Raw genomic sequence first — 22,182 nt, 5'->3', positions numbered from 1 at the left:
CATTAAATGGTATCTTACTGTTGTTAAGGGAAGCTGATGAGACTACTGCTCACCATGGTCCTGTAGTAAGACATCTTCTTATTTTCTCCGTTCACAGACTCATCCAAGAGTACATCTGCATGTGTGTGACCAGATCAATTAAATGTAATTTGGTTTCAACAACAACAACAACAACAACAACAACAAAAAAGAGTTAAAAAAATAAAGAAAACCAAAAAAGCTTGTGACTTCACCTAAATCGAAACTGACGTGGTCTACTAGGGCCCTGTCATTGAGATACAGTGCTCTCTTAACTTCCTTTGACCCCTGTCCACTCGACACCTCCATTGCCCAAAAAGAATGGCTGCTCCCTGAGAGAATAACATAAAACAATATTAATTCACACTTAAAGATGTAATTCGCTGTTTAGTACATCTTACATCAACTGGAAAAATTATAGATCGAATATAGCAGCTTATGAAAAAATGTAGCCCCTTCTCACTTCTCATAAAATTAGCTAATGAGTGCAGGCTTAATTTGCAGCAGGAAGACATGGCTCTCATCATAGTTGGATGTTTTGTAGTATTGCAAACAGGACCTGATATTACAATTAAGACACGTTATTCTCTTGCAATGCAGCATTAAGGGATATGCAGTGCTCTCTGATAAAAAAAACAATGCCCTCTAAATCATAAATCACAATTTTTTTTTTTTTTTTTTGTGTGTTAAAAAAATTATAACTTACTGAGTGAACAGGAAGAGGCGATCATGAGGAAGACTGAGGAAAGTGCTGCAGGTCCCCATGATCTCCAGCAGGTGGTGCAGTTTCCTCACTCTTATCACCTGCTCCTGCAGGTCCACCTCTGTGTCCAAGCAGTAAATTACAGATAAAATGTATAAACCACCCCAGTACATGCTAGTATTCACCTAAATAAAAAAATAAAAGAAAAAAATAAGTGTTTCCAACCAAATAGTTGAGAGTTGCAAGTTCCTTTCCTAGAAAAAGAATAAGGAGAATTAACTCTTAATTCGTTATTTAGTAGATTACTCAAATAAAAAGCTTAAAAAATACCGGACCAGACATCAGCTCCTTGTTCTGTTCTATTCCGCTATCATCGAGTCCATCATTACATCATCAATAACAGTATGGTATGGTAGCACAGACAGCCAAACAAAGCATCCAAGATCATGGGGAAACCACAGCCTTCAGTCGATTCCCTCTATACATATCGGACTGTAAAGCGGGCAAAGAAAATCATCTCTGACCCCTCACATCCAGCGAACCACCTTTTTCAGCTCCTTCCCTCGGGGAGGCGCTACAAGGTCACTCTCTACCAAGACCAAACGCTTCACAAACAGCTTTTTCCCCATAGCCATCAGGACAATATAATATAGTGTTAAACATTTCTCTATCTAGAATAAATGTATTGTTTTATAATAGGAGTCAATTATTTGTTTATTATAGGAAAACCATTGTTATTGTTAACTATTTAAAATACAATTCATTCATTGAAATAAAGCTGAAACAACATAACATATACTTATTAGATGACAGACTTAAACTTAAAATGCTTGAATGAAGAGACTTCAAATAAGCTGAAATACTAAAATGACAACAACTAAAATTATTAACAAATAACAAAATTACTAAAACCTTAAACTAAAATTAAAAGACACCTAAAAATATAAAAACAAAATCTAATTCACATAAAATGTAATAAAACACTGAAATTGCACTGTATAGGAAACACAATTTATTTCAAACACTCACCAGAAGGAACTCCACCTCTCTATAGGTCTGATACAATGGACTCCTTATGCCTCCAACTGTTACTTTAATATTCTGTAAATAGCATTAGCAAAAAAAAAAAAAAAAAAAAAAAAAAAAGCAGACAAGGGAGGACACTCCAAGACTTTCTACACATTGTTCCACGTGAGACTCGCTATAACACTGCTCTGGGACTCAAACATCATGCTCACCTCTTTTAAGGGGCAAAACAGGTTGTACTGTGCATGTGCATAGCCTTTGGTTGCCACCTGAAAGAAAAAAATATATAAGTATCTTAACAGACACTTAACATTGAGAAACCTATAGGAGCTAAATGACAAAAAATGATTACTGTAGAAGGACGATGTCTTTTCTCGTGCTCTTGTTTTAGCTCATCCAATGTGGACCTGAAATGCATTGTCTCTGTTTACAAAGAGTAATCTTTTTATGGGTACTTATCTCTTTAAGTAATGAATTAGTAAGAAATGAGGACTGCTACCTTTGCAGCTGACTGTATACAGTTTGACACCGCTGGTTTTGCTCCCACTTTAGACAGTTTTAGCAGAGTCCCTGGGGCTTCTACCCAGAGCATGTTGGGGTTATGAGCCATGGTGTACCACGACAACAGCTGCCTAGTTAAAGAAAGGGAGTAAAAATAATTATTTATTATTGTGCTCAGCCTTCGTAAGGGAAAAATAATTCTCCAATCATACTAAGAAGCAGCTTCTTTCACATTGCTTTCATGACAGAGAGAGGCTGAGGTCCTAAATATTGCTCCACTTTAAAGAGTTTCAGCTGTAGTTTATGTAGCTTCAGGTTCACACTTCGGCTGCTTTTCATCGAATAGGTTCACAAGTTATGTAATGTTTATTGTTAATAAGAATAGCACTTGATGGAGGGCATCACAAATTGACTTACTGCTTTCTCACAGACAAAGATAGGCTGGTTTCCACTGACTATGTCTTGCAAAAGCTTTTCCTTCTCCACCAGTAGTACTGAAATATCCACCTGAAATAAATAAATACATTTTAACACGCATGACTAAACATATTTTCTATTAATGTTCTATTAATCTTTTATATTGCTTCCATATTAGTTTTACCATATACGTGCAGTTATCTTTATTTTCATCTTGACGCAACCTAAACAAGCAAGGGAAGAAAACTTAATAATAACATATCAATTACACATTCGTGTACACATATATACTGTAAGCAGCAAAACATGAAAGATCTGCTAGTTATTCGAGTTCAGTCAATCGTTATAGAAAATAAAGTTTCAATAACTCACTTCAGAAATTTAACAAATGCGTTGGTGTCCGAAACTATTTTGGATCCCATTCCCCCCGTTTAAAAAAAAAAAAGGATGTAAGTTAAGTAATAAATTATTTCCGTTTGAATTAAAACCTGACAGGATTTGCGCCTACAGTGAGCCTAATGTAAGTTACGTCATGAGGGTTATCTCGCAAACGTCCTTTTGTCACACATTTCTTTAAAAAAAAAAAAAAATCTAAACTTTATTACAGTATAATTTAAAATAATTATTAATTTAATGAAATGCTGAAAAAAATATTTGAATAAATTACTTGAAAGTAGATCCATATGACCCATCCGCCAGCTTCCACTGCTTAAATAGTGCCTAAACATGCTGCCACGTGTATTATTTCATCGCATGTCTCTTGTTGCAATTCATTGTCATTAAAATAATAAGTGATGCAAACTAATCTTATAACTTAATCAAGATCATATTTATAAAAGTAAGATTTTGACTTAAATAAAGCACAGACTTGGGCGGAAATGACATATGTCGGATGGATATGCAAGTGACGGTGGAGTGTTTTATTCTTCCTTTTCTTCCGTGGCCGCCATCGAGTTAGGAGCGTGGTTCCTGGCGAGCCGTGAAAATTTATTATAATGGTGAGCGCAGTGAATGTTTTTTTCACCGCCTTAGGTGCTTTTTTAATAAAGCTTTTTCGTTACATTGTTTTACGTTCATGTAAGTCATCACTTGGTAGTTTTTCGATGAAAATATCACCGCTTAGCCACTATGCTCGCACTATAGCGGCTACAGGAGCCATTTTGAGTACGGAGTGTATACACGTGTAGTCATGATTTGGCAGATAACTCCGTTTAGGGGTTATTACCTCGAAATTCAGTTGCTTTTGTAAATTATTACTACCGTATTCAGTTATTTTATTAAACCTGACGTGTTACCTAAACAGAAATTAACAGCTTTGCGATTATATGTAAGGACATGTCAGCTTGCGTGTTATGGCCTAGTTATACGAATGAACGGAGGCCCTTCAGTTTAGGTGTGCAATAGACAAGGTTTGAAGTGATTTTAGTCTTTAATTCATTCTCATGAAAGTAAAAAGAAAATTTAGAAACAAAGGAAGACATAAAAGTTACAGCAACCATAGGATAAGTAAATTATATCACAGTTAAAAAAAATTCACTAATGGGCAGCAGTTAACTACTTCTAGCTAAATTATTTACATCTTTTTTTATTTATTTTTTATCTGGTATTCTTGCTATGATGGTGTAATTTGCGTCCTACTCTGTGTTCAGTGACAGTTGCCTGCTGTCTCATGCTGGCACAGATGGTTGAAGAAAAACAAAGACTGAGCAAGATGAAGTGTTGTAATTGATGAATAAACTAAGTAAGTGTAGATATGAGTAATTCATATTTATTTTTCTGTTGTTTTAGGCTTGTGCCCGACCATTAATCTCGGTGTACTCTGAGAAAGGGGAGACATCCGGCAAAAATGTGGTTCTGCCTGCAGTGTTCAGGGCTCCCATCCGCCCTGATGTTGTGAACTTTGTGCATACCAACATGCGCAAGAACAAGCGCCAGCCCTACGCTGTCAGTGAACTGGCTGGTCAGTGTTAATTTAAATCCCCATTGTTGAAATGTAATTTCAGTGATGATATTCCACTTCGAGGTCCGTGTTTCTGACAACTGATTATGCTGGAAGTTCTGAGAGGCATTTGTCTGTCCGTCATATATTTTATACTATGCTATGACATGATCAAATATAACTTGAAGATATGTGTTGTTTCAGGTCACCAGACCAGTGCTGAGTCGTGGGGCACAGGAAGAGCCGTTGCCCGTATCCCTCGTGTGCGCGGTGGTGGCACCCATCGCTCCGGACAGGGTGCTTTCGGAAATGTATCCTGAACTATCGCAATATTTACTTGAAAAACTTGTCAAATCTTCATTATACGCATCCCTTGCCATGATGGTGTAATTTGCGTCCTACTCTACGCACAGCGACAGTTGCCTGCTGTCTCATGCTGGTGTGGAAGGCTGACGAAAATCAAGTCTGAGCCGGTTCACAGATGTGTACTTAAAAATTAAGTCCTGTTCACACAAACAGAAATGTTCAGTATAAAAACTTTTTTTTTTTTTTTTTTTTTTAGTAAACATTAATAGGTAAATACAGTGCTTATCTCAGTTACTACGTTAAGATACTACCTGTTTTCAAACAGCTGCTCAGAATTTTTTTTTTTCGCTATGGTATTCATCAAATATCTCCTAAAAGAAGAGCACAGAGACATGAGGCATGTGACGGAGCAAATCATTGGCTAGTTTTCTTTGCAGTGTATTGGAAAAGAGATTAGAACCCCTTTCTATGAAGAGAAAGTCAGTTGCTGATTCAAATCAAGATGCTTATTGCATCAAGATTTTTGCACTGAATATTTACCTTTGTGTGAACAGGCCTTTCGTGTGAAATATTAACCTTGACTCCACAGTAGATGTGTCGTGGTGGCCGCATGTTTGCCCCCACAAAGACCTGGCGCCGTTGGCACCGCAGGGTTAACGTTAACCAGAAGCGTTATGCCATCTGCTCTGCCCTGGCTGCCTCTGCTCTGCCCGCTCTCGTCATGGCCAAAGGTGAGTGAATACATTGTGTCCAGAGCTTCATAGTCCTTTCATTTTCTACTAGTTGGGGTCTCCCTGGAGCCCTTATAATGACAGTGCCTGTCTGCACTGTAAATATGATGTGGGTTGCCACCTATTGGCATTCTGCTGTCAATTCAGTGCAAAAGAAACCTCAGTTTGCAGAAGGGGTGAACCAAACAGTTGGTTTTTCCCTTTCGAAGGCTGGGCACAGCATTAAATATAGAATATTTGAGGTTACATTTAAAAAAAATTGTTGTCTTCCTGACTTGTAACTAGGGTTGGGTACTGACCGAATTGAGTAAGTACTACAGAGTGCCATTTCACATTAAATCAATCAGTGTTAGATTTCGGTACCTGAGAAGGCGTCTGGGCGCATGCGCTGCAGAGAGAGAGAGAGAGACATGTCACCCCGCTACTCGTTTAAACAGCACACAGGGCATGCCCAAATGTTCTGAAGTGTGGTTCCATTTCTAGGGCCGAATGGTGGTTTCTGCAAAAATGTGGACAGGATCATGGAGTCAATTTTTTTTAAATGGAATTTACTCATAATTCTTATGGACGAAAGAAAGGTCTTCCACTTAAAAAAATAGTCTGTTAAAATTAAAATGTAAAAAGATGGTTTAAATATGAATCCTGCGTGTTCTGCTTGCCTCTGTATGTATGAATGGCAGAAACGCGGTTTTGTTTGCTAGACAAATACTCAAGCACGTGTGATGCTCGTGGTAATTTTCAGCTTCTGCGTCTCACTTTATAACGGCATGAACACAAACTTAATCTCCAGAGCTGCTGTGAGAGTCACTTTGAGAATTTGAACGCTTTGAGAAAAATAGCATCATCATATTGTGTACACACAGAAACTTTCTGGAAACCTGTCAAAATAAAAGTACAGTTTAACTTGAAACAGAAATATATTACTCGTTACATTACATTACTAAGTAAGGACATGTCAGCTTGCATGTTATGACCTAGTTTTTATGAATGAACATAGGCCATTCAGTTTAGTGTGTGATAGACAAGGTTTGAAGTGATTTTAGTCTTTAATTCATTCTCATGAAAGTAAAAAGAAATTAGAAACAAAGGAAGTCATAAAAGTTAGAGCAACCAAAGGATAAGAAATTTATTACTCTTGTAGTACTTTTGTACTGTAATGTATATCTTTTAAATATTTCATTTTCTATCAAATTTAAATACAATTAAATTTTAAAAAAGTATAAATTAACACCATTATTATGTTTTATTAATCACTTAATTGTAGGGGGGGGGTTGTAGAGCCCTATAATTCAAAATGTTGAAATTGAGTCTTTTGGACTTATTTTTTCACTGAAATGGTTTTGTAATTACACAGAGTAAAGTACCGAAAAAAGGTACTGTGTGGGCACCAAAATTCAGGTATCGATTAAAATGTAAACCGTACCCAACCCTACTGTTTCAGGTCACCGCATTGAGGAGATTCCTGAGGTCCCACTTGTTGTTGATGATAAAGTTGAGGGATACAAGAAGACTAAGGAGGCTGTGCTTTTGTTGAAGAAGCTTAAGGCATGGAACGACATCAAAAAGGTGAGCTACTGTCAAACTGACTGAATATGTTTTTACGTCTTTTACATCAAAAGCTTTACCAACAAAACTCTTTGATGCATATTTCTGGTCTCTAGGTTTATGCTTCTCAGCGTATGCGTGCTGGTAAAGGTAAGATGAGGAACCGAAGGCGTATCCAGCGTAAGGGACCATGCATCATCTACAACGAAGACAACGGTGTGACACGAGCTTTCAGAAATATCCCTGGTACGAGCTTCGCATGAACACATGATGATATCCACTTCTGGTCCGTGTTAATGAATCCTGTGTTTCAGTGGAAGTTCTGATCCCTAACTGTAGGGATGTAACGATTAACCTTGAGCAGGTTGGAAATAATTGAAAGTGTATGTTTTCATATCGGTTGGGATGCCAAACAAATCACGATACAATTGGAGTAGGAGTTTATATGAATGTATCTCTTTTGAGGGGAACTGATTGTCTTTAGAAAAGTTTACATGGTATTTTTTCATCTTGCCTCTGAACAGTGCATATTAAAGTATTGTTCCTAAGCACAGCTCTGCTTTGTTTACAGCGTTAACCCAGGAAACACTATCATTGCTGTTCATAAGTGACACCTGTTGTCAGAGAGTGAATTTGCGTCTCATTCTGCTCGTCTGCCGTTTCGTTCCCAAAACTAATGCAAGACGATTGTTTTTGCTTCAGATTTCGAAATTATACAATCTAATTTAGATTAAAAGCTGCTCATGCTGCATGTATCAGCATCTTTGTTTGGATCCTGATTAAAATGCAGTGGTTGCCTCTTTATTTTAAATGGAAAGGGCACAGACAAAAATTGTGAGAAAATGGAATAGTGAAATCAAAATCATGAGTTGAGTGTAAATCGTTACATCCCTACCTGATAAAACAAAAATTGTTAATCTAGGTGGTTGCAAAATTATTAACCACATGTTCTCTTTTCCAGGCATCACACTGCAGTCCGTGAGCAGACTGGACCTGTTGAAGATTGCTCCAGGTGGACACCTTGGACGATTTTGCATTTGGACTGAGGGTGCATTCCGCAAACTGGATGACCTCTATGGCACTTGGCGCAAAGCCTCCTCCCTTAAAGTTGACTACAAGTAAGTTCCCTTACCCTTCGTTCTTGAGTTTGTCTGCTTGTGCTTTAAACAACAGTGATGAGCTTATACTTTGTCCGTGTTTATGAACACAATGATAATATAAGAAGTTCTGAGGGCAAAATAGTGTTCTGAAACCCCACTTGTTCAGATGCACACAAATATTGACCATTAACTTACTGCCTTATGTTTCAGCTTGCCCATGCACAAAATGAACAATACAGATCTGCACAGAATCCTGAAGAGCGAGGAGGTCCAGAAGGCACTTCGTCCTGCTAAGTAAGTTTTTGTTACTTTGATCTCCTATATTGCCATCATAATTGAAGTGATGAGATTCCTACTTCAGGTCCGTGTTTCTGACTAATGATTGTAATGGAAGTTCTGAGCCATCTTGCTTAAAAATTCCAACTTATTTTTTAGTCTACAGTACAAGTAGAGTAACAAGATTTTATTATACAATTGCAGACACAAGATTCATCGCAGAGTGCTCAAGAAGAACCCTCTGAAGAACCTGAGAGTGATGATAAAGCTCAACCCCTATGCCAAGACAGCCCGTCGCCGTGCTATCCTGGCACACAACCCTGAAGTAAGTACCCTCCTGACCCACAAGTGTCATAAGTGGGATTACATGCTAAGCAATTTCTAAATCTTTGCATTTTGTGCAGATCAAGGCCAAGATGCTGAAATCCAAGAAGAAAAGGGTTGTGAAGAAAACCAAGGCCAAGAAGCCTGCAGCTGCACCTGCTCCAGCTCAAGCTTAGAGCTACTGAACAGACTATGGAGTTCACAAACAATTTTCAAATAAAACAGCTGTTGAAAATTCAGATAAATCTGTCCTTTTTAATCAACTGAATAGCACTGCCACATTCCATCAGTTGTCATGTTAAATCTTTTATTATAATATACAAGTTTGTATAAGTTATGACAGAGTTTCTCTCACTGAGTGAAAAGCTCTAAATTCACCATTAAAATAAAGCAAAATATTACAATGAAATATAACCACTTCAGGGGTAGCTGAGTGCAGTCATAAACCTTCAAATTAAGAGTTTAGAAAGTATAATAACATCATGATCACAGCAAGTTGGCATTTAGGAGGATCCCTAGCATTTAAGTTTTTGCGGTGTTATTTCAGCCTTTGATAACTTTTGCAGTCAACATTAAAATTAGATTTTGTAGTACAAAAAAGTTTTTTTTTTATTAGGTCTTATGGATGTTATCAAATCATTAACCACCAATATTTGGCAGAACAGATTTCAAGCGACCCCCGGAGGTGTGATGCATCGTTAATTACAGCAGTGTTCTTAATACTCAAAACAACATCTAAAATAAGAAGGGGTGTATTCTGGAGGCAATGGTTTGCTGTTGTCCTCTGGACTGACAGGCAGGGTGGATCTGGAGATGGTGAAGATGAAGCACTAATGGTTGACTTAGAAAAAGATGGCTGCTCTCACACTCCCACACTGTGAGTTGGAGTGGCTGGCTGGTTTAGCCCAATGGTGCTACATAACCAACTAGCAAAGTCAACTTCCTCTGCCTCTGAGTTCTTTATGAAGGGATGGACCTGAAAAAATTACTAGATATATGAAGTGTATTCGTAGGAAAAATATATTTATAAGGACTGACAGAACATAATTTTTCCTACCGTCAGTTGCTTGAGGTCTGCTCTTTCTGCTGGATTTTTGATTAAACTGTGCAAAACACGGACAATCAGTGAGCCACAGAATTAAAAATGTCAATATAATGGTCTGTCTAGAATAGAGACACCAAGAGGACACGGTGATGAAAAAAAATATTAGATGAGACTACTTTTTTTTTTTTTTTTTATCTCTTGCAAAAGTTTTGCATTCCACTGAGAAACTGAATTCTCTTGCAAAATTTTTATGAGCAAATGCAAAGTTTCCCCAAGAAAGCATCACAAAATGTAATTTTTGAGAAAATTTTGGAGCAACCATTAACTCTTTCAGAGGAATGTGATACTTTTGTGAGAAAACAGCCATCACAATGTCCAATTAGGGTCTCTAGAGTACAGCAAGTTTTCAAACTGGTTTTAGTACAACCACAAGATGGGGCAGCAAGCACCACTGCAGAAGAATCTGTCCAAAGTTTCTTTAACTTCACTCTGCATTTTTATCAGTATGCCTCTTGCCTAGGTGAAATACAGTGCAGTTTTTGCTTACCATTTGTTAACAAAGTCTTGAAATTCTGCACCAAATATGCTTGGTAGCTTGGGAGGTGGCTAAAAAAAGAGAAACGGTTCCATTACGTTTAAATGAAGCAGCCAATAAATCCTCACTTTAATTAATTCACTGCCATAAAATAGTTCAGTAATCCTTTAAGTACCACAGAAAGCTTACTTCATTGACAATATAGTCAAGCAGCTCAAATATAGCCATGGGTGGTCTGCTGTCTGGACCGTTTGCTGATAAGACAAACACAAAAAAACTATTATGTAATGGTTATTATATATTTTCAGAAACAACTCTAAAATAACGTCATTAGTTTCTCCAAGCGTTCCCACGTTCTTGCCCACAGGATAACAAAGACACTCACAGCTGCCGGGTCGACCAGGGGGCCTGGGTTTAGGAGAGGCGTCGCTGGCCGAGGGGTCGCCCTCAAGGGGCTGACCAAAAATTTGCTCCAGCTCTTTGGCATCAGGTGGTGGGATAGGGAAGCGTCCGATGGCCATCTCCACCAGAGAGAGACCCATGCTCCATATGTCAGACTGGACAGAGTAGTGAGTCCCTTGAAGGCGTTCGGGCTAGGACGAGGATCATAGAAAGAGGAAATTAACATTTTATACAGGAAACAATGTGATGAAAAACAGGAGCCTGAACAAACAAGTAACCGCCCAGAGATACTCCAAATCAAACATCCAAGGAATCAAGAACTGGCTGAAAAGGTCCTGGACACCTTGTTCAGATATATGGCATTGTGGATTCTATCAAATACCAATATATATATATATATATCGTCACTGAGCACAAAATGAAGCTTCTGCCATGGCAATCCCAGTTCTCAGACCTGAACCCTGTAGAAAAAGAACTGGGTGAAATGAAGAGGAGAGGCACCTCTGCATTTGAAAGATCTGGAGTGATTCCGTATGAAGGCATGGTCTCTGATCTCTTGTCAGGTTTTCTCCAACCTCATCATGCATTATAGGAGTAGACTCAAAGCTGTTATCTTGCCAAATTGGAGGGTGCAAAATGTATTAAATAAAAGGGGGCCAATAATTGTGGCAAGCGTGTATTGGAGAAAAACATTTATTTTATAATGAGATTTTCCAGTTTTCAATTGTTTCACTTCAATGGAAGGTTAGCCATTTGTGATAAAAAAAAAAAAAAATGAAACATCAAAAGGATGAACAATGCAGATTTATTTTCACAGCCAATAATCTAATAATTCTGATTATAAAACTGTGTATGTCGTTAAAGCTGCAGTTGGTAACTTTTGACGCTCTAGCGGTTAATACACAGAACTGCTTGCGTCTTGCGGAAGAACATCGTAGCCGGAACTACTTCTCTCTGTTTATGTCTATGAAGAATCACAAAGGTACTGGGTTACTCCACCGCGGTATCCCCGAAGCAATTTAAAATAGTCCGAATATAAACACTTATTATAGGTGCACCCTAGTGATTCAGGACAAGCTAAAAACACGGTTTGGAAAATGGATTCATGGTGTACTCGCTTATTATATACATTTTTCTACATTTTGAACACAAACAAAGTTACGGACCGCAGCTCTGATTGGTTGTTTCTTAACGGGAGCGATGGAGTTTCTGCAAATGGCAATAGGACCACTGGGAGGAGCAAGAGGAGCTTGATTTCTTCACAGATTATCTGTCTCATATTCTACTGTCAGGACATAATGACAATTTTAACAAATATGTAAAAAATATATTTTTACAAAAGTTACCTACTGCAGCTTTAATTATATATATTATATGAATTTAACATGGATCATTTTTAAATATATTAACAAATATATTATATTACAATGGGTCACTTTTTAAAAGATAATTTAATGGGATTTCAGTGAGACGATTTGCTAGTACTGGTATTTTTGTTGGGAATGTAAACTTACAGACATGTAGGACCTGGTGCCCACGAATGAATTGGCCATGGAGTCAATGAGCTGTCCACTCACACCAAAGTCACACAGCTTGATCTCACCACGCGAGTTCACCAGTATATTAGATGGCTTTACATCTGCAAGACAAGGACAAGGTCTTCCCTTCAGTAAATACAGTGTCAACAGAACAAGTAAATGAGTTTGCGATAACATGCACACCATTCACCTCTGTGCATAATCTTGTGCTTCTCCCGCAGGTAGGACAGGCCTTTTATCACCTGCATGAATGGAAAGGAAACAGGTCCATAAACATTAAGCGCTGTGCTTTACCATCGCCTTCTAGAAACTGTCTATTAAAGACCATTGGGGATATTGTTGTGAAAGTTTTGCAGAGATACCAACCGCAATGCTAACTTTGCCCAGTATTTGTTCTGGGATCTTGCCTGCTTTTTTCAGGCACTGGTCCAGGGAGCCACCATCCTACAGTAAAAGATTTTGATGGAGAAATATTCAGCAACATTTAAACATTTAAACATTTTACATATCCTTACTGTCAATTTAATTAATCCTTGCTGATTCATTTATTTAAAAACAAAATGACTGACCTCAAATTATCAAACAGTAGTGTAGAATATATTATATATGTATGTATATAAATACCAGTACATAAACAATATATATATATATATATAGAGAGAGAGAGAGAGAGAGAGAGAGAGAGAGAGAGAAATAGGTAAACACACATTTTCTTCTGTTTTATGTTTGACCCTTAGAGAGGACAGTACCATGTTCTCCATACAGATGCTGATCTCTCCATCACTGTAGAAAGCGCCGTAGAAGCCCACTATGTAAGGAGAGTTACACTCATGCAGCACCTGCAGCTCTCTGATGATCTGATTCCTTATCGCTGGCTTGATCTCTAGGTGGATCAACTGCATGAAAATAAGAAAAATAGGACTATATTACAAGAAGAAAAAAGTGGAAATCTATTACTTTTAATTAAAAAAAATTATACAATTAAGAAACTTCTGCTTATTTTTCTTCATATTGATGTTTTTACATTCAAACTTATGTTTACCTTGTTTTGATTTTGTCTTTATAAGTGCAGTGCAAAGCATAATGCTAAAGCCTTCATCTGGTTCTCTCGGTACCAGGCAGCGCTTCTCTCTGTAATTGCCAGGGTGGCTGCATTTTATAGTTAACTGACAAGGAGTTGCTTCTCTGCATGCAAACTATCAATTCTTTGTTGCATGTATGCTGTAAATGAGCTGTTTGGAGCTTGTGTGTTGATCTTGGATCTTAGGTGGTCTTGTATAAAAGGATAATATGTTTCATCGCCCTATAGTGAACTAGTGATATTTTTGGCTCAAAAGAAGATTTCTTTCTTGTGCAAGGTTGCCAGGAAAAGTTTCATTTGACTCTAAAGGAAGAACTATTGAGTCAAGTGCAATTAGCCTCAATACAAGTATTACATGTGCAATAAATGTCACAGGATCCATTCTGCATGCTAAGAACAGAATGGCATGCCTTATTGCTGTAATGTCTAACTTCTTCCGATCTATATTGTAGAGGCAGTACTAGATCTGAGGCAGCTCTAAAACTGCATCTGATTGATTGAAGGCTTGTAATGACAATAAATGGACTTCAATGACCTTTCTTGCAAGCTTGAAGCTGAAACTAACATCATCCCTGGATGTAGCACATTGCTTTATCATAACTTACCTTCCTGGCCATGATGAAGCCTGAGGGTCTGTGTAAGACCTTGAAGACCACTCCTCCATTGCCTGCACCCAACTCACAAATCTTCTCAAAGTCATCATCTTTTAACTCTCCGACCTTCTGCTTCTGGGTGAGGAAAGCCTCCAGGCGTTTCTTCTGCTGCTCATCCAGCTCCAGTTCTTCCAGTTTCTTTTGCAGAGCTTCCAGATTGGTTCTAACACAAACACAGACAGAAAATTAATACATTTTGTGAAACTAAACGGATCGATCTATACTTCAACACAGCCAAGACGGTCTACAGGGCTCCTCTCTGTTTTAATAATCAGTGAAGCAATTTTTTAAATATATATTTTTTCTTAAGAGATAATTATGCTAAATGATCAAAAAGTCTTATAAAAGGCATTTTTAAATAGGACAAAAATACAGTCACTATCACTTTGTCATTTTTGAAACTACAGTCCTGTGTTGTTATTGTTTTGTTAACTGAAATTCTTTGAAAAGCTGAAATGAAAAGTAAGTGGTGGGAAGGTTTTATAACACCTTCTTCCTAAAGCTCTGTCTGAGGAAACAGGGAGTTCCTCTAAGCATACGAGCCTTTCCCATGGCCCTGGTGTCATGGTGATGTATTTCCTTAGCTTTCCGCTGGAAGAGCAAACTTCCATGATCCTCGGCTCTCCATCCTCTCTGCATCTCCTCCAACACTCCTCCGTTCTTTACTGTTGCATAACTGCATTTACCAAGTGGAATCTTCTTCAGGAATCAAATGAATCTTCTTGTGTGCTCGAATGAACCTATTAAAAGCTTTATGATTCAGATACTGATACTATTTAGGAATTATTTATCCCTGATGTTGGGTTTTTCTGCAGCTTGTGTTCCAGCCGAAAGAAATACCCAAAGCTTTGGTGTCACACTTGCTGCAAACATCTCATGCTGTATCTCCAAATGAATGTTTCAGGATGATCGGACACCATGAGCCTCAAGGGCTTTTAAACACTGAGCCAATTCAGATGTAAAACAGGTTGTCCTGCTCTTGAACAATGTTTCAGTCCACGACGAGTGAGACTCACACATAAATGAACATCTAAGCTTGCTGATCAGTCTGCAAAATATCACAACATGTTTAGCTCCAGGACTGATGCCACGATGCCACGTGGATGAGAAAAGCACTCCAAGATGTCTTTGTGTTATCTATATGCAGAACGAGGAGAAGTGTTTTCATTTTTGACAGCAAGGCCAGATATAACCATGGTTACGAGGCTGCTGTGTGGGTGGAAGTGGGTGGAGTGGGCACGCTGTGGTGGAGACGTGATAATAGTGAAGGACGCAGAAGATGCCAGAGTGGATAAAAATGCTTCACAACTCAAACCTTGTGTTGCATGTAGGAGGCCATATCCAGAGTGATTTCAGTCAGTGTGAAGAGCCACAGTCACAGAGGATATTAAGCTCACAAAAGAGCTCTACTGTTAGCCTGGCCAAACCATTAGTTCAAACCAAAATGATATAATGCAGAACATAAATTACTGATTTATAAATTGCATAACAGCAAACTGGTTTATGAATTTGTAACAGAATGCTGCATTTGAACAAAAATACAGTAAAATCAGAAATACTGTTAGTCACATGATCCTTCAATAACAATCAATTCATCAAAAAATAATTGTAAAAATATTTAAAATATTAAGTTTGCAAGACAAGTATGTTTTTTTCTGATGTTTCCCCCCAAAAAATGTGTTATTACCATAGATAGATTGTATAAAAACAGGTTTTAGCCCATTTTAATTGTTCTGAAATCTGTGTTTTAAAATTAAAATTCAACATCAAGAAGAGCATCTAATAAAATCAATTCATAACATTTTTAAAATGTATTGAAATCTTAATCATTAATTATATATTTTGTAAAATACATATAAACAATAATGCATTATTTTTTTTACAGATCCTAAAAAATGCAAAACAGTGTTCATTCCAAGGGTGTTTTTCGCAACACAGTAATCACAGGGCCTCCAAAAAAAAAAACAACCACAACATATACTCCATCTATTAATGTAGGATGTAATGACAACGCAGCATGCTATGCTACAACAACTTGTATGAAAGTAATAAATAGTTTAATGCTTCTACTACACAGTAAATGATTTAGTCTAAACTTTGATCCACCATTATGTTTACATAAAAAGAGCACATTCTTTCTGAAGAAAGATACAAAAAGTTCATACAAGTGAAAAGTAAAGCTGTTCATAGATTTAGATTCAAACCCAGAAAAGCCTTTGAAGGCCCAAGAACAGTGCCGTATTTTCCGGACTATGAGTTGCACTTTTTTCATTGTTTGGCTGGTCCTGCGACTTATAGTTTGAACCCATAGACAGTAAAAGAAATGGACACAGCGACCCCATTGGAACTCAATTGAGACAAGTGAAGCCCTTGATGACGTCAGCAACCTGTCTGACAGATGTAAATCTGTAATGTAAAGTTATTCGCTGTCAAAGTGACGCCAAAATGAATGGGAGTCAATGGGAATGCTAACGAAAGTGAAGTTCTGCTACAAGAGGCCGGCACGCGTCCGATTTCAACTTCCGGTCGACTTCCTTGCCGCCTGTTTGAACCGAGAGAAATGAACCAAGAGAAAACATGACCGTCTACAGCCGCGAGAGGGCGCTCTAAGCTGCTCAGTGGTAGACTACAGGAGCAATGAGCAGCATAGAGCGCCCTCTCGCGGCTGTAGATGGTAATGTTTTCTCTTGGTTCATTTCTCTCTTGGCGCTTGGTTCTAAATAAATGCGACTTATAGTCCAGTGCGACTTATATATGTTTTTTTCCTCGTCATGACGTATTTTTAGACTGATGCGACTTATACTCAGGTGCAACTTATAGTCCGAAAAATACGGTACTTTAAAATATGACTTCTCTAACTTTTTTTTTTTGTTTGTTTGAAATGTGTGGATACAGTATGATCAAGCACAGGAATTAGGTGATCAGCTTCACATATCATGCACTGAAATGTGGATGTAAACACCAGGGAACACCAGGATCAGCTGAGTTCAGACAGAAGCAAACCATTTTTCTCTGGGGAGGAACACAAAACCAGAGATTGTGTTCTGTGGTCAATATTTAACTTCATTTCATAAATCATTCCTGTGAATGATATACATCTGTGATGTCATCCTGTAAATCCTCAATTTAAACAGATCTCAGGCACAAACATAGTACAGGCAGAGAATTAGGGAAAAGGTATAGGGAATGTCAGGGAATTATCAAGTTCTTCTTGATGCACTCTAGCAGCATTCATACACCCAGCAGCGCTCTTACGTTAAATGGAGAGCAGCAGATGGTGCCATGGTGTGTGTGTGGTGCGATTGTGTAACACAGTAACACTGTGTGGTTTCCTACTGATAATCTTGAAAAGTGCAGCACAGAGCTCGTGGGAAACAATAATGGCAGATGTACCGCTGCCAACAGAGAGAGATGAAACAATACTGGCAGGTTACAAAATTAGCATTGTCAAGTACCAAATGCAAGGAAAACTGGCTTTGGTAAGTAAATAAAACAAGGTTACTATTAGTCATTTGGAGAGCAACCTTTTTAATCATCAAAACTTTATAGTTATCGTTCTTGGTGTGAATGGACCTGTAAGCCACCAAAACAAAAATATGAACAAGAAACTCACATCTGGTCTTAAAAAGCTTTTCGTTCATTGCTGTTAAAATAATATTTATGACTTCTGAATCAATTCACTCTCTACTGGAGGCAGATAATCTTCCTGCATTACTCCTAATTTTCAAATCGCAAATGCATTAAAGAGGTGATACGTGTGTTTTCCAAGCGGTTAGCAAAAACTTTATATTAACTGCACTATTTGAAACAGGCTTGCCATGACAGATTTAAAGCAATGGCTTCTGGGAATAAAAAAAAGGGTTGTCACAGTATTTAACATTCCACTGAGCCGCTCTCAATAGCAGTGACTTCCACAGGATTGAATCACCGCTATACAAACACACACACACATTCCAAAGCGAGCTCACCACAGCCTGTCCTGTTTTCTGTTTTACTGTCATTCTCCCAAATACCTCTTCTATCGTACTATAGCACAGCTAATTCTCATTATTTATGACCAAATAATAGCCAGATTCTATATACAAAGCTGCAACTTTATCCTAAACAATTAATAGTTTTTTAATGCCAAATGGAGAGATTAAAAAAGTGACTAAACTCTCAAGTGCCCTCGATTAAACAAGAGGCAATGACATGCACCACTGGCTCGGGCTGTGAGGACTGTCACTGGCCTGCCAAATGTGAAGCAGACAAACAAATTGATACTTTGCCGTCAATGGCATCTATATTTGGTGTTCAGTTAAAGTCTGTAATAATCACATATTGTGGTAAACTGGATGATTATACTTGGGCTCAGCGAATGATAACACATTTATTTACATTTCTGTTTTAGTTTAGGGACAACAAACTCTACCTGGATTTCTGGCCTCTACAAATTGTAAATACACAGACAACTCCAGATACTTTATCTCTCCTGTTCTGCTCCTGTAATACTTTATCCTGGGCCTTTATTTCTGAACAACATACTACAGAGAACAGCAGTGTTGTATTGGCAGCTCTGTCCATATGCAATAAGGCATTCTCTTTTTTCTTATTGGCGGGCACAAACAGCATGCACTTTTACTGTGTCAATTAGATATTTTTAAAAGCACAACCACTTATCACTAATACACACCACTTATTATTGTGAATTCAATAATACACAATACAATATGGTGAAATATTTTAATTATTTAAAAGATCCATTTTCTATTTTAATATATTTTAAAATGTAATTAATTCTTGTGATGACAAAGTTGAATTTGCAATAGTAATTATTTCAGTCTTTAGTGTCACATGATCCTTCAGAAATCATTCTACTATGCTGATTTGGTGCTCATTTCTTGTTACAATGAAGGTGTTTTGACACACACACACACACATTTTTCAGTATCATATATTCAGGCACAATGGCTTAAACAAATCTCATAGCCATAATCTAACGCATACTACAAGTATACTACATCTTCAGATGGCACAATACAGTTTAATAACACTCAAAGAGATTATTTGATAGGATGTTTAAAATCTGAAGGATATTTACTTTAAAATCACTTTACAAACTTAAAAAGGCACCCATTTCGCACAATGACCAATTTTTGGCATTATGTAAGTCAACTAATAATAATCACCTTCAGCTTACAGTTCATTTGTGGCCTTTATTATTCTGTTGACACTTAGAATCAACACACCCTCAACATTTTTTAAATATCCACACTAATAACAATTTAATGCCCACTCCAAGCAGATCTAGCACTGCCACAAGCAGCCCTGTTAGAGTCAAACCATAATCTGAATGAGCCAAACAATCCGTGAATGAAACGGCTGTGGTTTCATGAAGTCCTCTAACAGCTTGTTTGACATGAAATGACATCGTAAGACTCAAGCCCACTCACTCTGTGGCCCCGGTTCCGTTCACAGCGTTCCCGTCTGGAATTGGGTTCAGCTGAATCGGCTCTGGCTTCCTCCTTTTTTGCATGATGAATCCTAAAAGCTGGCTTCTCCGCAGTAAAAAGTAAAATTCAAACAGGAGCAATCTGATCCGCAGATCACACCAACGCACTCGCCGACAGAGCAGTGATGAATAAGCTATGAATAGCCTATCACACCCTACCAGTCGCTGTTTGCTTTACAATAAATAAATAAATAAAGACAGAATACCGTTAACGACAACCTCGCATGGCCTTCTGACATGTAGAATGAAGGCTGTTTCGAAGGATATAGGTTATTCAGTTGAGAAATTGAGTGTTTCTAGAGGTGGATGACAAGTAGAAGATGGGTACAGAGATTGTCTCTTACGTCATGAAAATATTTACATCTGTCTTCCGGACAGCATGAGCGCTTATGAACAATGACCCCATCTGCTGGTGGAAGTGCGCAATTGCGCCGCATTGTTTTTATTAGGAAAGAAATATTAAGACATTACAACAATAATTGATCAGCATCCAGCCTTTTTATGTCTTTATGTTTTAGAATACAGAACTTCTGTATATTACATTGCACGTTTTCAATTTCTATAGAGCCAGACCACCGATATAAAAAGCTTGATCATAAAGTTTGATCCTTGGTAAATTCAAATTTTCTCTATGGAGTATGGACCCCCTGGATGGAATAGATGATACAGGCCTATAGAAAAATATTAAATGTACTGCCATTCAGGTCTCCATGCAGTTTGGAAGTAACTGTCTATTAAGTTTGAATTGACTTTAAAATGAAAACAAAGTCCCGGCTGCAAAACAAACATATTAATTCCATATAACTTCCATAAAAGTGTTGTTTTAATAGAAATGTAGTTGCCTGTGCTTGTGGTGAAGCATGGTGATAGTAATCACATAACCAACACAATGTATTCTGCATTAGGCTATATATTGGTCAATCGTCTTACATCATTAACTCCTTAAAATAATGGTTGACATGCTTTTTGTAGCTATAAGGAACATATGATTTCACATAAAACTTGTAATACATAATTTAACCAGTTTAGAATTATATAGATAACACATCATATCTGTTTAGAAAAGTTGTAAACATGTTCACATTGCAATCTCAGTGTCTTGGGTCATTTTATTATGCAAGATGGACCAGTAACCCAATGATGCCATTAATACAATACAATACTATCCCGACGAGGAAAAATAAAGATCAAATATCTATTACAAAATGTACACTTATTTAGACCACATTTCGCAGGAAGGGCAACCAGCCCCATTTGGAGATTAAACATAAATTTATACAAATCTTCTCTACACTCCTCAAGGACATAAATCTGTCTGCAGCTTAGTAAACAGATGCATCTCCCATTCTCCTTCCAAATGGTTTCTTTCTCAGCATTTATCTATGTTTATGCCGGAACCAGACCCATTATTTTGCTTTGTGGATTTAGCCTAATTACTTATCTCTGCTCATGCCATCCTTTCATCTGCTGTTTTTAGTGCCATTGTGGTTGATTTTATTCCTATATATCTTTTTCTATACTAATATAATTACCATCTGTCCTCTGATGGAGAATGTCAGATGGAGAATTAATTACTCTAAGCTCAATCGTGCATTAGATAGGCCTAGAAAAATGTTTAGCCAACATTTCTGAATAAGACTGTAACTGCATCTATCTTGACTCTCAACAAATCGGCCTTGACAGAGAGATTGTGATGCAGTGTAAAGAGTCAACTATAGCCTTTTCTAACTGTATAATCATAATTTATCAGTAACTTACTCAACAATTTAGTGCAACAGGCAGATTTGCTCTGTCAGCTATTCTGATAGGCTCCCCTCTGTGATTTTATAAAAAGCAGATATGGATAATTACAGAATTTGCATTATGCAAGAAATCATGTCCTCTTAGGAACATCAGATAAGCTACTATTAAAATTGAAGAGCTGTCAAATTAATGATGCATAACTTTAAAAAAAAAACAGTAAGCAAAAACAGAAAATTATATTTATTAGCTGAAACTGATTCACTGTAATGAATTGTCTTGTAAGCAATTTTTATTTAAGACATGTTTGGGATCTTTGAATGACTTTATTTCCACAGAAAATCTAAGATATTTTATTGTCTGCATTATCCTGTCTTGTGGAGTTAGTAATGGCATATTATAAAGTTATCATGAAGGATCTGTTAAAGCATGGACCTAGGATACAGGCTAGCACTCTGCTCCTAAATTTTGGCTTTTATTTACTCACTGCAAACAGATGGATGATTGAAAAGAATCAATAAACGTAATAAAAAGTGATAATATTACGTTAAAAGGATGGTGAAAAATGACCAGCCTAATCAACTCAATAACCTTAGTAAACTAGATTTATTTGATCATTTTATGCCACATTAAAGATATTGTGTAAAATAAAATTAATTGTAAAAAATAATTAAATTATTAAATGTTAAATTGATGAAAACTGAGATTTTGTTATATTAATTAACATCTTTTTACCCACACAGCTGTTTTTCTGCATTCAATGTGAATTAAAAGTCAGTATAAAACACTAATTTGCATCCCATATTTACTT

General features: G+C 37.3%; 2 protein-coding genes, 7 non-coding genes and 1 pseudogene across 9 annotated transcripts; 8 read left to right on the top strand and 2 right to left on the bottom strand.

Moving 5' to 3' along the window:
* Window positions 1-23: 23 nt before the first annotated feature.
* Window positions 24-3,211, bottom strand: LOC127934108 (protein zwilch homolog; annotated as a pseudogene).
* A 291-nt stretch (window positions 3,212-3,502) lies between these two features.
* Window positions 3,503-9,131, top strand: LOC127934304 (60S ribosomal protein L4-B-like). The gene is made up of 10 exons (XM_052531591.1): window positions 3,503-3,663; window positions 4,454-4,625; window positions 4,809-4,915; window positions 5,503-5,641; window positions 7,083-7,207; window positions 7,303-7,432; window positions 8,148-8,304; window positions 8,497-8,580; window positions 8,767-8,887; window positions 8,967-9,131. Exons 1-10 carry the CDS (start codon window positions 3,661-3,663, stop codon window positions 9,060-9,062), a joined length of 1,134 nt encoding a protein of 377 aa, XP_052387551.1. The 5' UTR covers window positions 3,503-3,660; the 3' UTR covers window positions 9,063-9,131.
* On the top strand, window positions 4,276-4,374 carry LOC127934796 (small nucleolar RNA SNORD16). The gene has a single exon (XR_008147905.1). It is a non-coding gene; the product is annotated as a small nucleolar RNA SNORD16 (small nucleolar RNA).
* Window positions 4,663-4,731, top strand: LOC127934792 (small nucleolar RNA SNORD18). Its single transcript, XR_008147901.1, has one exon. It is a non-coding gene; the product is annotated as a small nucleolar RNA SNORD18 (small nucleolar RNA).
* LOC127934797 (small nucleolar RNA SNORD16) lies at window positions 4,979-5,076 on the top strand. The gene has a single exon (XR_008147906.1). It is a non-coding gene; the product is annotated as a small nucleolar RNA SNORD16 (small nucleolar RNA).
* LOC127934798 (small nucleolar RNA SNORA35) lies at window positions 5,733-5,863 on the top strand. Its single transcript, XR_008147907.1, has one exon. It is a non-coding gene; the product is annotated as a small nucleolar RNA SNORA35 (small nucleolar RNA).
* On the top strand, window positions 7,449-7,516 carry LOC127934793 (small nucleolar RNA SNORD18). Its single transcript, XR_008147902.1, has one exon. It is a non-coding gene; the product is annotated as a small nucleolar RNA SNORD18 (small nucleolar RNA).
* Window positions 8,354-8,421, top strand: LOC127934795 (small nucleolar RNA SNORD18). Its single transcript, XR_008147904.1, has one exon. It is a non-coding gene; the product is annotated as a small nucleolar RNA SNORD18 (small nucleolar RNA).
* Window positions 8,622-8,690, top strand: LOC127934794 (small nucleolar RNA SNORD18). Its single transcript, XR_008147903.1, has one exon. It is a non-coding gene; the product is annotated as a small nucleolar RNA SNORD18 (small nucleolar RNA).
* A 41-nt stretch (window positions 9,132-9,172) lies between the features above and the next one.
* LOC127934302 (dual specificity mitogen-activated protein kinase kinase 1) lies at window positions 9,173-19,980 on the bottom strand. The gene is made up of 11 exons (XM_052531590.1): window positions 19,573-19,980; window positions 14,093-14,303; window positions 13,156-13,302; window positions 12,773-12,850; window positions 12,597-12,648; window positions 12,383-12,507; window positions 10,852-11,059; window positions 10,656-10,720; window positions 10,479-10,537; window positions 9,944-9,989; window positions 9,173-9,862 (listed from the first exon to the last, which is right to left on the bottom strand). The coding sequence occupies exons 1-11, from the start codon at window positions 19,653-19,655 to the stop codon at window positions 9,749-9,751; spliced, it is 1,188 nt and encodes a 395-aa protein (XP_052387550.1). The 5' UTR covers window positions 19,656-19,980; the 3' UTR covers window positions 9,173-9,748.
* Between the last annotated feature and the right edge of the window lie 2,202 nt (window positions 19,981-22,182).

The sequence above is a fragment of the Carassius gibelio genome, chromosome A18 (genome assembly GCF_023724105.1).
Source record: "Carassius gibelio isolate Cgi1373 ecotype wild population from Czech Republic chromosome A18, carGib1.2-hapl.c, whole genome shotgun sequence".
Classification (NCBI taxonomy): Eukaryota; Metazoa; Chordata; class Actinopteri; order Cypriniformes; family Cyprinidae; genus Carassius; species Carassius gibelio.
Note: the sequence above shows the minus strand (reverse complement) of the source record. Positions and strands in the feature narration are given on the sequence as shown.